The sequence below is a fragment of the Populus alba genome, chromosome 18 (assembly GCF_005239225.2).
Source record: "Populus alba chromosome 18, ASM523922v2, whole genome shotgun sequence".
Classification (NCBI taxonomy): Eukaryota; Viridiplantae; Streptophyta; class Magnoliopsida; order Malpighiales; family Salicaceae; genus Populus; species Populus alba.
The window spans coordinates 3,404,904-3,416,651 of NC_133301.1; the positions used below are offsets into that span (position 1 = coordinate 3,404,904).

The window sequence follows — 11,748 nt, forward strand, 5'->3', positions numbered from 1 at the left end:
AAAGAAAACCTTAGCACTGGCATGCCATAATGTACCCTTTACCTTCTTTGATACATAACAAGGAAAGAGGGAAGATATGGGTGTATTTCTTTTGAAATGTAAATGAAGTTGACTGTAAATTGCAGTTTTCGAATTTTTGAGCTGCTGGATCCACCAAACTATACAGCTACATCAGATGTTTCACTCTCTCACTGGAGATGGTGAGCACTGAATAAGCAATTCTAATACAATTTTATTTTGTTACAGAAGATAGGTTTGGCTTGCAGACAGAAAATATGTAGCTCCTACATCAAGCTCCAAAGCCTGTGAAAGGAAAGCAGTAGTATTTTGTCGTTGAAGTCCCACTTTGCAGCGCCAAAGAAAGGAAGAAATAAACGAGTCAAGGGACCGGAACTCGGACTGCAGGGGGGCCTGATTTCATGTCCTCTAGTATAAGAGCCAAGAGAGCCCGAGTTATGGGTCCTTCTTTGCCTACAAATGATATGCATGCCAAAAATATAAATTTTAGGAAAACGATTAAGTTTCCAACTGCATTGTTTTTCAAATACGATAAGGTTCCAACCGAAATATAAATTTTAGGAAAATGGCTTGCATAAGGGATAGAATGAAATGCAGCGCACTTGGAGTGAAAAATAAGTGGGCAAGGCAGTGGCAAAGAGGGAGAAAGATATAGTACAATCATGTACCAAAGTTTTCCAGTAATGTGCTTCTGTGAATTTAGCATTTGTGAGCTTCGAAAGGGGCCTCCAGTGGAAGATTTATGGTACTGTGGATGTACCAAAGTTTCGGCCATACAAAAAGAAAACTCAGCAACAAGAAAACAGTCATGCACGTACTTTCATCATGGCTAAAGAGCCACCCCCAATCGATGGCATCCTATTGATTTAATGGAAAGTACCCTTGCTTTGTACTCTGAATTGAAGAGAAGCAAGAAAAGAAAAAATTTCGATCAATTTTGTAAGGTTCTGAAAAACCATGTTGGCTCAATATCAAACCTAGCATCATCCTTGCATGTAAAAATTTCAGCTTGAAGGATGCATAGTTTTATTGCAGAGAAGTTTCTTACCATCACCAATGACTCCTGATTGTCCCACTGCAACCACAGGGCGAACAAGTTACTCCACTGCCAATAAGCATCATCTCATCTGCTTTTCTTTCCTTTCCTCTACGGTCACTATCATCAATCTTTTATTCCATGGAGTTTACCCTCCTTTACCAATCCCTCTTTGCTAGTAGTCAAAACGTGTACTCTCTTAGCCGTGCACCCACTCAAAATTTTGTCAAAGGCGGGCATCAGAAGGTCTTTTTCCTTGGTAACAAATGCTACATTCATGCTGGGCCCTTCAGCAACGAAAATCCATCATTATCCAGCCAAATAGATGCATATGCAATCATTCTCTTCTGCTTCCATCTTTGAAAGTGCATTGGGAAGGTAATTTACACTTTTCACGGTGGCAAATTGCGGGGGTTTTATTGGGACTGATGAAGTTACTACCCAAGTTTGATGCCTCTTGAATCACGTGGAGACTGATCTTGGATTACAAATGGCATAAAAGAGCTGGCTGATGGCAGTCAGATGGAGATAGTTGGAAATCACCAGGTCCTGCCGAGAGCCAGTATCTTAGTGATCCTGTCTTGCACTTTGAAGCACTCACTGTTTGTTATGAGTATTCTCCTTATATTTTCCCTATCAAAAGGGAGATTGATTTTGGCCAAGGATGCTGACCTTAATATACGATCAAGGTGTTGGTCAAATTCATATAAGTGCCTGAGATGTGTAACAGATGAGGGATCTTGATTAGCAATTAATACTTGATTGAAAGCTAAGTGAGGAATACTTGTTCAAATGGAAATATCAATGATTCATCAACTATATAAATTACCGCATTGTTTTCCTTTTTTCAGCTGCCAAAGCAGTTTTAATTTTCCTGTCCTTGAAATTTAGATGATGATTGTTTCCATCATATGCATTGCAGAAAATGTTCGAAGAATCATATGAAACAGGAGGTAAGATAATATACTTGAAATACAATGAGGTTTAAAAATGCAAAACTTGGAAATTGTACGGTTGCACAAAATCAAGCATTTTAAAGGAATATTAAAGAACTTGGAATTGTACCGTTCCTGCAAAACTTCAAGAGCTTGCAACCATTTAAAATGTGAATCAAGCTTGACAGATACAATAGAATCAAGAGTTGAATTAGTGGAGCCAAGAACTGTTTATACTGTAACTGTAAGACATTGTCACATTGAATCCTTATAAACTTAAACATAATATTATGCCTGTGCTTTGCTATTTGAGCTTTTGGAGCATTGGTAGTATAACCAATAGACTTAGAAACATGAAATTCGTTTACAGGTCTTGGTAGTTCAATGGATGCAAACAGCATAATACCATTCCTACTTATGAATAACAAAAAAAACTTCGAATTGTCTATAATAGTATTAGACTATTCAAGAAGAAAAGGTAATCCATCTGCAAAGTAAATTATACCAACCCATCTACTATTGCAGCAGTATCAAAGACACCATGTCCCCTGTGGACCATGTGGTCATCCAAAGGTATCACCATGGCTGATGCATCTGTTGTTATTCCTCCAAAAATGCTAGAGTACATGGCCAAGAATTGCTGCTTTCCTTTCTGATTTTCTCGGTTTTTCTTTAGCCTTTCAATAAAGCCTTCAGAAAAACATATATATAATGGCATTTAACCAAGCCTTCCCCTTCTCCCATTGCACCAAAATGGAATCAGACCAAAAAAAGTTTCTAAGCAATTAAGGAATACATCTTGACTTTTAATCTTTAATATAAAACAGAAATGTCCTCCACTAACACCAAATTAAGCCCAGATCAACAAAGCTATGCAACTTTTTATTCACTATTTATAGCATCGCTTTAAGGACTAATCAATTTTCACCAATCTCTCTCCATAGCACAATTTAAAAATCTACTCTTATTTAGCAGTAAAGTACAGTGAACCGTTTATTTTTAAGAGAGAGAGAGAGAGAGATCGATAGAGGAGAGAGAGAAGACGAACCTCTGAGAAGGTTAGGATTGGAACATCAGAGATTTGAAGTATTAGAATCTGTCACCGCAAAGGGAAATACATTAGTATTAAATTTCTCACTAGTCTTTACATTCTATGATTTTGTAGAGTAGAAAATTGAAATCTAAGGAAGCCAGTAAAGGATCACATGGCATGGTGACTGGTTGAATTTTCAAAGAACACAACTTACCAACCAAAGCTTCAGCTTGATGAGAGCATCGTAGCAATCTTCACTTTCCCAAACAACCCATGTTGTGAAATCAACCCAAGTCTTTGAAAATGAAAGATTTCTCGGTACAAGACACGAATTATGAAAGTGATCAGGCAGATTTATGCTAGTATTTGGGTGTTGAAAACTGGGTTTTTGGCAGAGAAGTTGAAAGAGAAGCCATGCGACCCCAAACTAGTGAGAGAGTTTCTTCAAACTGCGGCTTGATCGTAGGTTGATGGTGGTGATGATCAGGGGCGGAGCTAGAATTATTTATTAAGGGGGCATAATTAATATAATAAAATATAATATTTATTTTACATGAGTTATAAAAACTTGTATAATTTAGTTTTAATTTAAATAATTTATTATAAATATATAATGATCTTTGTATAAGGTAAAAAGTTTGAAGAAATATCAAATTGAGTCAAAGCAACGAAGTTAATTTCATCTTCATAATATATTTATCACTTTAATGTTGGTCTTTATATCTATCAAATATATAACATACAAAGTATATAAGAAACATTAGCTAAAACGAAGCATTTATTTATATTTGATAAACTTTGAAATAAAACAAAAATAACTATTCTCACTAATCAACGTGGGTTCTTTGTAAAACTGAGGTGCATTGGAGTTGCTCAATCATAACTTTAAACATTACACATTTGAGTTGGTTCACTAGGCTGCGAGTTATCAATATTTTTTTTGAAAAAAAAAATCAAATTCTTCTTATTTTGTTCATTGGTTCAACCTAAAATCAAAATATATATCATGAGAAAAAAATTGATAATTTTGGTGATTCTGCTAAAAACAAAACATAAAAAAAAATCAAAGTATAATATAAAACAAACCAATGAAAATATCTAATTAATTTAAAAAAACACTATAACAAGAATTAAAAACAATTGGTAAAATTAGCATATCTAAGAAAAAAATAAAGCAAAATGATAAAATTATATAAAAAAACCTCATCAAATTATTAACAAACATCTCAAAACAAAATAAAAATAGATTTTAAATTTAAGTTACCTTATTTTGTTTAATAAAAAATAAATTAATTGATGGCTCTACTTCAATTTTTTCTTTGAAAAATTTTACTTATGATTTATATTTATGTTTTTGTTTTTGACCGACTGCAAAATTTATTATGCAAAGTAATGAATTTATATTTACAGGATTTTATATTTAGGGTATATAAATTAATTTTTAAAAAATAATCAAATTGAAAATCACACTTAATTACAATAAAAAAACTTACTTTTGTAGAATAAAAAAACCTCATCCACACTTAATTACCTAATATATATAATATATATATTATATATATATATATATATATATATATATATATATATAGTAAGTGCGTTAATCCGTAGATTTGAGCATTAATTAATCCGTGCATCAGCTGGCTGTATTTAATTCTGATATGAGGCCAACTTGATCACGGTGAAGTTTGAGGTCAAGCATGTGCTTCACCTATTATTCAACGAAATGACCATAGCGATTTACCACTCTGATCTATATATTATACAGGGGCGGAATATTTTAGGGGGGGCCCGGGCCCCTGCTTGCCCCCCCTCGTTCCGCCCCTGGTGATGATTAGTGTTTTAAAGTGCAGTGCTGGCGACTAGAACGGATTCCAAAGGAAAAGTCAGTGCTAGTGTATAAAATTTGCCGGCGGAGATTTATATAGAAAGGATAAACTACAGTTATACCCTCTTACTATTTTATAAATTTCGGTTTGGTCCTTCTCCCACTGATTTGCCAGCTCAACCTATCAAAATTGCAAGTAGTCTCTCCCCTCCCATGGTTCCTTCTCCCACTGATTTACCGACTCAACCTATCCAAATTGCAAATAATCTTCCAAACCGTGGTTTCTTCATAATTATAATAAAAAATTATAGTTAAGAGTCAGATTATGGTGAAAAAAAAAAAGAATGTTGACAAACAACTATTTTTCAAGACAAAACTCATTGTTGTTGATCTCAAACAAACTCTATTTGAATATATATTTTTTTTTTACTAAAAATTAAAAAAGTAGATCCGATCTCGAAGATATTTTTGAATCGGGTTGATCATTTACTTTTTAGCTGATGAGATTGTGATTTAATAGTAGAAATGGATTTTTTTAAGGTCCTATAATGGTTTTTATATGTTTTCAAATGGAATAAAGGTGAAAATTGAATTTTAAGGTGAAAATTGAATTTTTTACCTTTTAGAGTCGGTCGCATCATTTTATAGTCATTATTTGAAACAACAAGTGACATGTCGCTTACTATCCTTTTATTTTTAAATAAAAAATAAAAATAAAAAGCCAGCCTTAAAAAAACATTAAAAGAAGTCACAAATAAGTGTATTGCGCCTATCCTTTTTATTTTTAAAGATCCAAGCATGATAGGCCAACCATGCCTTTGACCTAACTTTTTTTAAAAAAATTTATCTTTCAAAATTAAGTCTTGATTGATTTTTTGTTGATTTTTTTAATAATTTTATTTTTTAATATTTAGTTAATTTTAAATTGGGCTATATAATTTGTTTTTTTTTTATATTTATTGGTTTTTCACGGCGTTAAAAAAAAACCTTTATATTTTATTAATACTTAATTTTACGAGTATCTATTTTTTTCATACAAATAAATAAAAAGTAGTTTTAAAATGAACAAAGTTATTAAACCTAGTGAAGTCCATCCCTTAGCTCAACATTTGCTCAGTGTTTGGTTTTGCAAATATCAATCTTTGTTAGCTTTTAATTAAATAAAAAAAAATTAAATTTTTTTTGAACTCAATGGAACTCATGACCAAGATCATGGTGGGCTAGTCAACTTCAGTTAATTAGAAATCAAATTTTAAAATTTATTTTGATTTATTTTCTATTAGATTATCATAGTCTCAAATAATAAATATTTCAACATTACTTTCACATAATTAAATAAAAAATTCATCTATTTTTTTTAAACCTAGTAAAATCTATGATTCAGGTTGCGAGTTTAACTAGTTAGTCGTGAAACCCTAATTGATCCAATAAATTATTATCTCAATATTTTTTGAAAAAATTATATTATCTTAAACTTTTTATTAAAAGCCGAATTGTTTTTCCACTACTCATTTAACTTGTTTTTAAAATGACCAAGTCTATTATATCATGTTGGACAACTACTAAATAATTTAATTTAAAATTTAAATTAAATAAAGAATTAGGTCAAGAAGTTTGAGATTAACTGCCATCAAAATGTTATATATATATATATATATATATATAACAATTCATAATTCATGTTATATATATATATATATATATATATATATTAACATGAATTATGAATTGTTGGATAATTAAATTACATAACTTTTTATTCAGAGTATAACATGATAACCTCTGGAACCTAAGTTCAGGAAAATAAACTGATAAAAGGAGCAAGACCAAGTGGAAGGTGCTCTTTTCTTTTTCCTCTTCCTCTTCCTCCTTATCCTCTCCAAATCATAGCATAACCTTTCTTTTTATCACAAACAAACACTGCCTTTCTCTTCTAGGGTCAGGCTTTTCAAGTTCCCTACTTTTTCCTTGAAACTGTCTAATCTGATCCCCCTAAAAACAATGACCTCAACAACAACAGCAACTCAAATTCATGTTCTAACTGCAACTGGGTTCTCAACAAAACCTACCAATCTTTTTCCGTCAACAGTCTTCTTCAGCCAATCACTCACCAAAACGACACGCTCCTTTGGCCTTATTGCTACAACACCAACAATTTCAAGGTTTCCTGTTTCTACCAAGGCAAAGGCCAATCCAACTGGAGAACAGAAATGGACCCATGAAGGCTCTGTCACTGAATCACTACCTAATGGTATGTTTCGGGTTCGCCTAGACAACGAAGATTTAATTATTGGTTATATCTCTGGTAGGATACGCAAGAATTTTGTTCGGATTTTGCCAGGAGATAGAGTCAAGGTTGAAGTGAGTCGTTATGATTCGAGTAGAGGACGTATTGTTTATAGACTCCGCAATAGAGATCCGACTAGTGAATGATGGGGCTGTGTCCTTTTCTCTTATGCAAGTTGTGGAAAACATTTGAATTTGTCTCATTAATTTTGTCATTCATGATTGCAAATGAACTTATTATATGGTTGTTTTTTTTTTTTTTTTTTTTTTTGTCTTCGGGGAATCGGGGGGGAATCATAGAATGGTTGGAATTGTGGGGTGAACTGGGGATTAATATCTAAATGTTTCTGTCTTGGATTTGTTCAACTTATCCAAGTACATGAAGAGAGAGTTTTAGCGATGACCAGCATTTTGCTTGTGTGCTGCTGTGATAAACATCACTTTTATCTCCTTGAACAGCTCTTTCTAGGGCAAATGATGATTGTAATATTACCAGAGTTTAGTAATGAATGCTTTGTTTTCATACGTTGTTAAGATTCCCTGCATGGTTCTGCATTGTAATGCTCATCTTTGAGGAGTATTGTTAAACTGTTGAATATGGTCAGTATTAGTGCTCTGAGGAAATGTGTCTTGCTAGCTCTCTGATTTGCCTCCGAACCTGGTTATTGTACTGTGCCACTGCTTCCTTTGTTTGGACTTTGGAATAGCTTCGTTTAGTGTGGAAGTAAAGTGAAAGATGGTGTGTGACTTGATCTTCAAAGCCGTTTCTATATTTTTATGGTGATTTTTCTGCTGTTCTTGCTATGATGGGCCGTGCATGGAGTAGAAAGAATGACAGAACTATACTGTAAATCGAGGTGAGAACTTGGAGTAAAATTGAAAGTGATGATGGTTTCAGATAAACTTATTCTACAAGTTTTGGTTTGCACCATATCGATCGAGCATTTCTTTGTTCCCTTCCTTCCGAGGATTGTGTAGCCACTTGAAAACAAAATCATATGAGATGCTGTGATTCTGCTGTTGCTAGTTTTTTTTTGTTTAAAGAGAATTAAATGGGATCAAGTGCTCTCTGTACAGTTCGGATGCATGCCCTTCTTTAGGCAATTGGTAACGTATTGCGAGCTTCCTTCTCTTTCTATATATGAAATAGCTTATTCATCTGGTTCTCCAATGGAGTTGAGGACATTCTCAAGCATGTGCAAGGACGTTTAGGAAGAGGTAGAGAAATGGGTTGAAATATAGGGACAACACAACCGACTTGCAGACTCCATGATTTTTTCTTTCATGGGTAGTTTGTGAATTGTGTGAAAAAAGTGGTCGAATTGAGGGAGACAACTCTGTCATGTCCTCCCAATTCCCAAACCTTCGAGTTTTGGGCCATAAAACTTGGTGTTGTTCTTATGGAGATTTGAATCTTCATTTTTATTAGTGTTGTGTTCTGAAATGATCTTGAGTTCATAGCAAAATGTTTGAGATTTGATATTGTTGAGTTGGAAAACCCAACTAATTAAAAAATTTATAAGATAAAAACAACTACTTCATTAAGGCTGTTCCATAAAAATTAAGTTAAACTGTCCTTTCTTTATTATTTTTTTCTATTTTCTCAATTTTTTTTTAATCATGACAGATGCATTGCTGTCCTTTTTTTTTTTTAATTATGTATTTACTATGCTGCTGGGATAAAAAAAAAATTTAACCATAAAAATAAAATGTTCATATCTAGGAAAATTTTTAGTATTAAATCTGAAAATAAAGTTATTTTGAAATTTTTTTATTAATATAAATTTTTGTTGTAAAATAAAGCTAATATGTGCGTTAATAAAATAAATTAAAAATTATATATGTTAATAAATAATAATAAGTTTATTAATCTAAATCAAATATTGAGTTAAGATATATATATATATATATATATTAAAAATACTTTAATCTGATGTCACATGCAGCCTTTTAATTTTTTTTATTTGATTATAGAACAATGATTTTTTTAAAAATCATTTTGCATAAAAACAAAATATATATTTTTCAAATCTAAAATTAATTTTCTTATTAAGTGTCTCTTGTTTATTCCAGTGAATGTAAAGTTTTTAAATTAGAATTATTATTATTAAAAAAAAAAAATCACACTGGAACCTATTTTTTTTTGTTTTCGCTTTGTATTTTAAAAAGCTACACTTTATATTTTTAGTCAACTTGAAATTTCAAATCATGTTAAATAACATCACTATCCTCAGTAGTTATATTGTCTCTCCACACCAGACTACCGAACAAACAGGTCCAAATAAAATAAAAAAAAAGAAAAAAAAAAAGAAAGAAAGAAGAGGAAAGCCCAAATATAAGGATCTGGGAATTCAGGAACGGTTTAAATAACCTCCATAAACCCCAATTTGTCATCCAATTATTGAAATCTCATGATTTTAAGGACACCCACATCGTTATCGTTTTTCTGTATTTAAAAGCATAGTTTTGAAACTTAGTCGGTTTGGTAGATCGATTCAATACCCGATTGATTTAGGATTAAAACCGAGCCTGATTAAAAAAAACAAATAAATGAAAAATCAGGTGTGACTCGACGGGTTAACCCGGCAAAACCTGACTGCAAACCAATTAACTTTTATTTATTTTATTAAAACTACATCATTTTAATATATTTTTTAAAAAAATTGATCTAATTAATTCAATAACCCGATCAAAATCCAAAACCTGAATTTTAGATTTAGCCAGGCTTATAACCATGCCTCAAAGTTCGAAGCCTTTGCACTATTCTCTTATAGCTTCCATATGATTTCCTTACAATAACAGTACAATATGGATTTTTTTTAGTTATATATATTATTAATTTGCCAAGTGACAAAAAAAATAAAATCCATATATAGAAAAAACAGAAAAAAAAAACTAAACAATGATAAATTGTAAATTAATTAATCCAAAATCGATAAGGACACGGCTAACTGTAAAAGTAAAACGGTTGTTATAAGTCGGTGGAAACTAGTTAATCCCCAATCCATGCGGACACGCGGGCTCCGGTGAAGTGTAGTATATGTAGAAGCAACGAACCCTAATATTCAACTCTTCACTTCTTCAACAAAACGATCACTTATTTCCTCTGTTAATTTTGTTGTTGTTTCTGTTGCTTTTTGCCTGAGATCTTGAAACGTGAGTGAATAAAGAAGAATGGCTGCTGCAGCTGCGGTTGCCGCCAAAATCACTGCGGTGTGGAAACATAATTTTCAGCAAGAGATTTTCAGATTGGATGTTGTCCTGTTCAGATTTCCAGTTGTCTCATTTGATACAGAGTTTCCTGGTTTCTTTCAGAACACTCCGAGAGACGCCATTGACTTGACTCGTTACAAGGATTTGAGGCATAATGTTGATCCATCAAGGTTAATCCAATTTGGCATCACCGTTGCAGATGCACGTGGCAATATTGGGGGTACTTGGGAGTTCAATTTGCGGTTCGATCTGTCAAAGGATTTGTTTGTCTCTTGATCCATACAGTTCTTGCAAGACAATGACATTGATTTTGACAAGTTGAGAAGAGATAAGATTGATTTCGACATGTTCGCACAGTTGTTGTCACATGTTGTTGCCAGGCATCGAAACCTTTGTTGGGTTACCTTCCATGGCTTGTATGATCTGTTGCATACATTGAGAGCAGTGACAAACAGGCCATTGCCCAATTCCATAGCTGATTTTATATCTCTACTTGGTATTGTGCTCGGTGACGTGGTGGATATCAAATATATGGCACGCTTTTGCCAGGGATTACGTGGTGGCGAGTTAGGCTTGACAGCCATTGCTAAAATCTTGAACGTGGAAAGAGTTGGTGGGACACATCAAGCAGGATCTGATTCTTTGTTGACGGGTGTGTATTCAAAAATGAGGTTGGTATACAAAATTCATGAGACTCCTTGCATGGGCTGCTTGTATGGCATCTCAGCTAGAATTTGCAAGCCGATTGTTGTGCCTAATACCAATAGGCGCTACTTTATTCCATGCTTCAGCACTACAGCACCGTTCCAGCATTGCTTTCCTCCCTATTGTTCTGGTTTCATGCAAGCTGCTCCACCTTTTAGTCATGTCCTGTAGGATATCTTTCTTGTATGAATTTGTTGTTTGTAATTGGACAGATGCTTAATTTCCAAATATATATAAACATCTGTAATTAGGATTATTCAAGCAAGTATTTTTGTTCATTTCCTTTATTATCTTTCTCAATACCTTTTTCAAAGAAATTATTAGATTATAAAATAAACCTAAATAATCAACTTCAAAACGCAAATTCACGAGAGAAAAGAGACCCAGATTTCATCACATTTTGATGACTGTATCTTTCCCATTGATCACATATAAGTATTCACACAAAAGGAAAGTAAAAGCAAGAACAATAAAGGCTCCTCAGCTATATGTTATGGACTCCCATCACCAAGCCATCAACACCCTTGCTCTCGTCGGCATTGCAATCCTGTTTGTTGTCTGTTCATCTTCAAATCCTCATCCTGCACATTTAGATATTGTATAAACATCCAAGTTGATCCTGCTGTAAATTGAACTGCATCAGCCCCTCAACTCGGTTGATCACTTCCAGCCATCTGCATCTAATAACGCATCA

General features: G+C 33.1%; 2 protein-coding genes and 1 pseudogene across 2 annotated transcripts; 2 read left to right on the forward strand and 1 right to left on the reverse strand.

Moving 5' to 3' along the window:
* Positions 1-237: 237 nt before the first annotated feature.
* On the reverse strand, positions 238-2,667 carry LOC118062323 (D-amino-acid transaminase, chloroplastic-like; annotated as a pseudogene).
* Positions 2,668-6,851: 4,184 nt separating this feature from the next.
* On the forward strand, positions 6,852-7,283 carry LOC118062329 (translation initiation factor IF-1, chloroplastic). The gene has a single exon (XM_035076028.2). It carries the CDS (start codon positions 6,852-6,854, stop codon positions 7,281-7,283), a length of 432 nt encoding a protein of 143 aa, XP_034931919.1.
* Positions 7,284-10,310: 3,027 nt separating this feature from the next.
* On the forward strand, positions 10,311-11,225 carry LOC118062330 (putative CCR4-associated factor 1 homolog 8). Its single transcript, XM_035076031.2, has 2 exons — positions 10,311-10,612; positions 10,730-11,225. The coding sequence occupies exons 1-2, from the start codon at positions 10,311-10,313 to the stop codon at positions 11,223-11,225; spliced, it is 798 nt and encodes a 265-aa protein (XP_034931922.2).
* Positions 11,226-11,748: the final 523 nt, after the last annotated feature.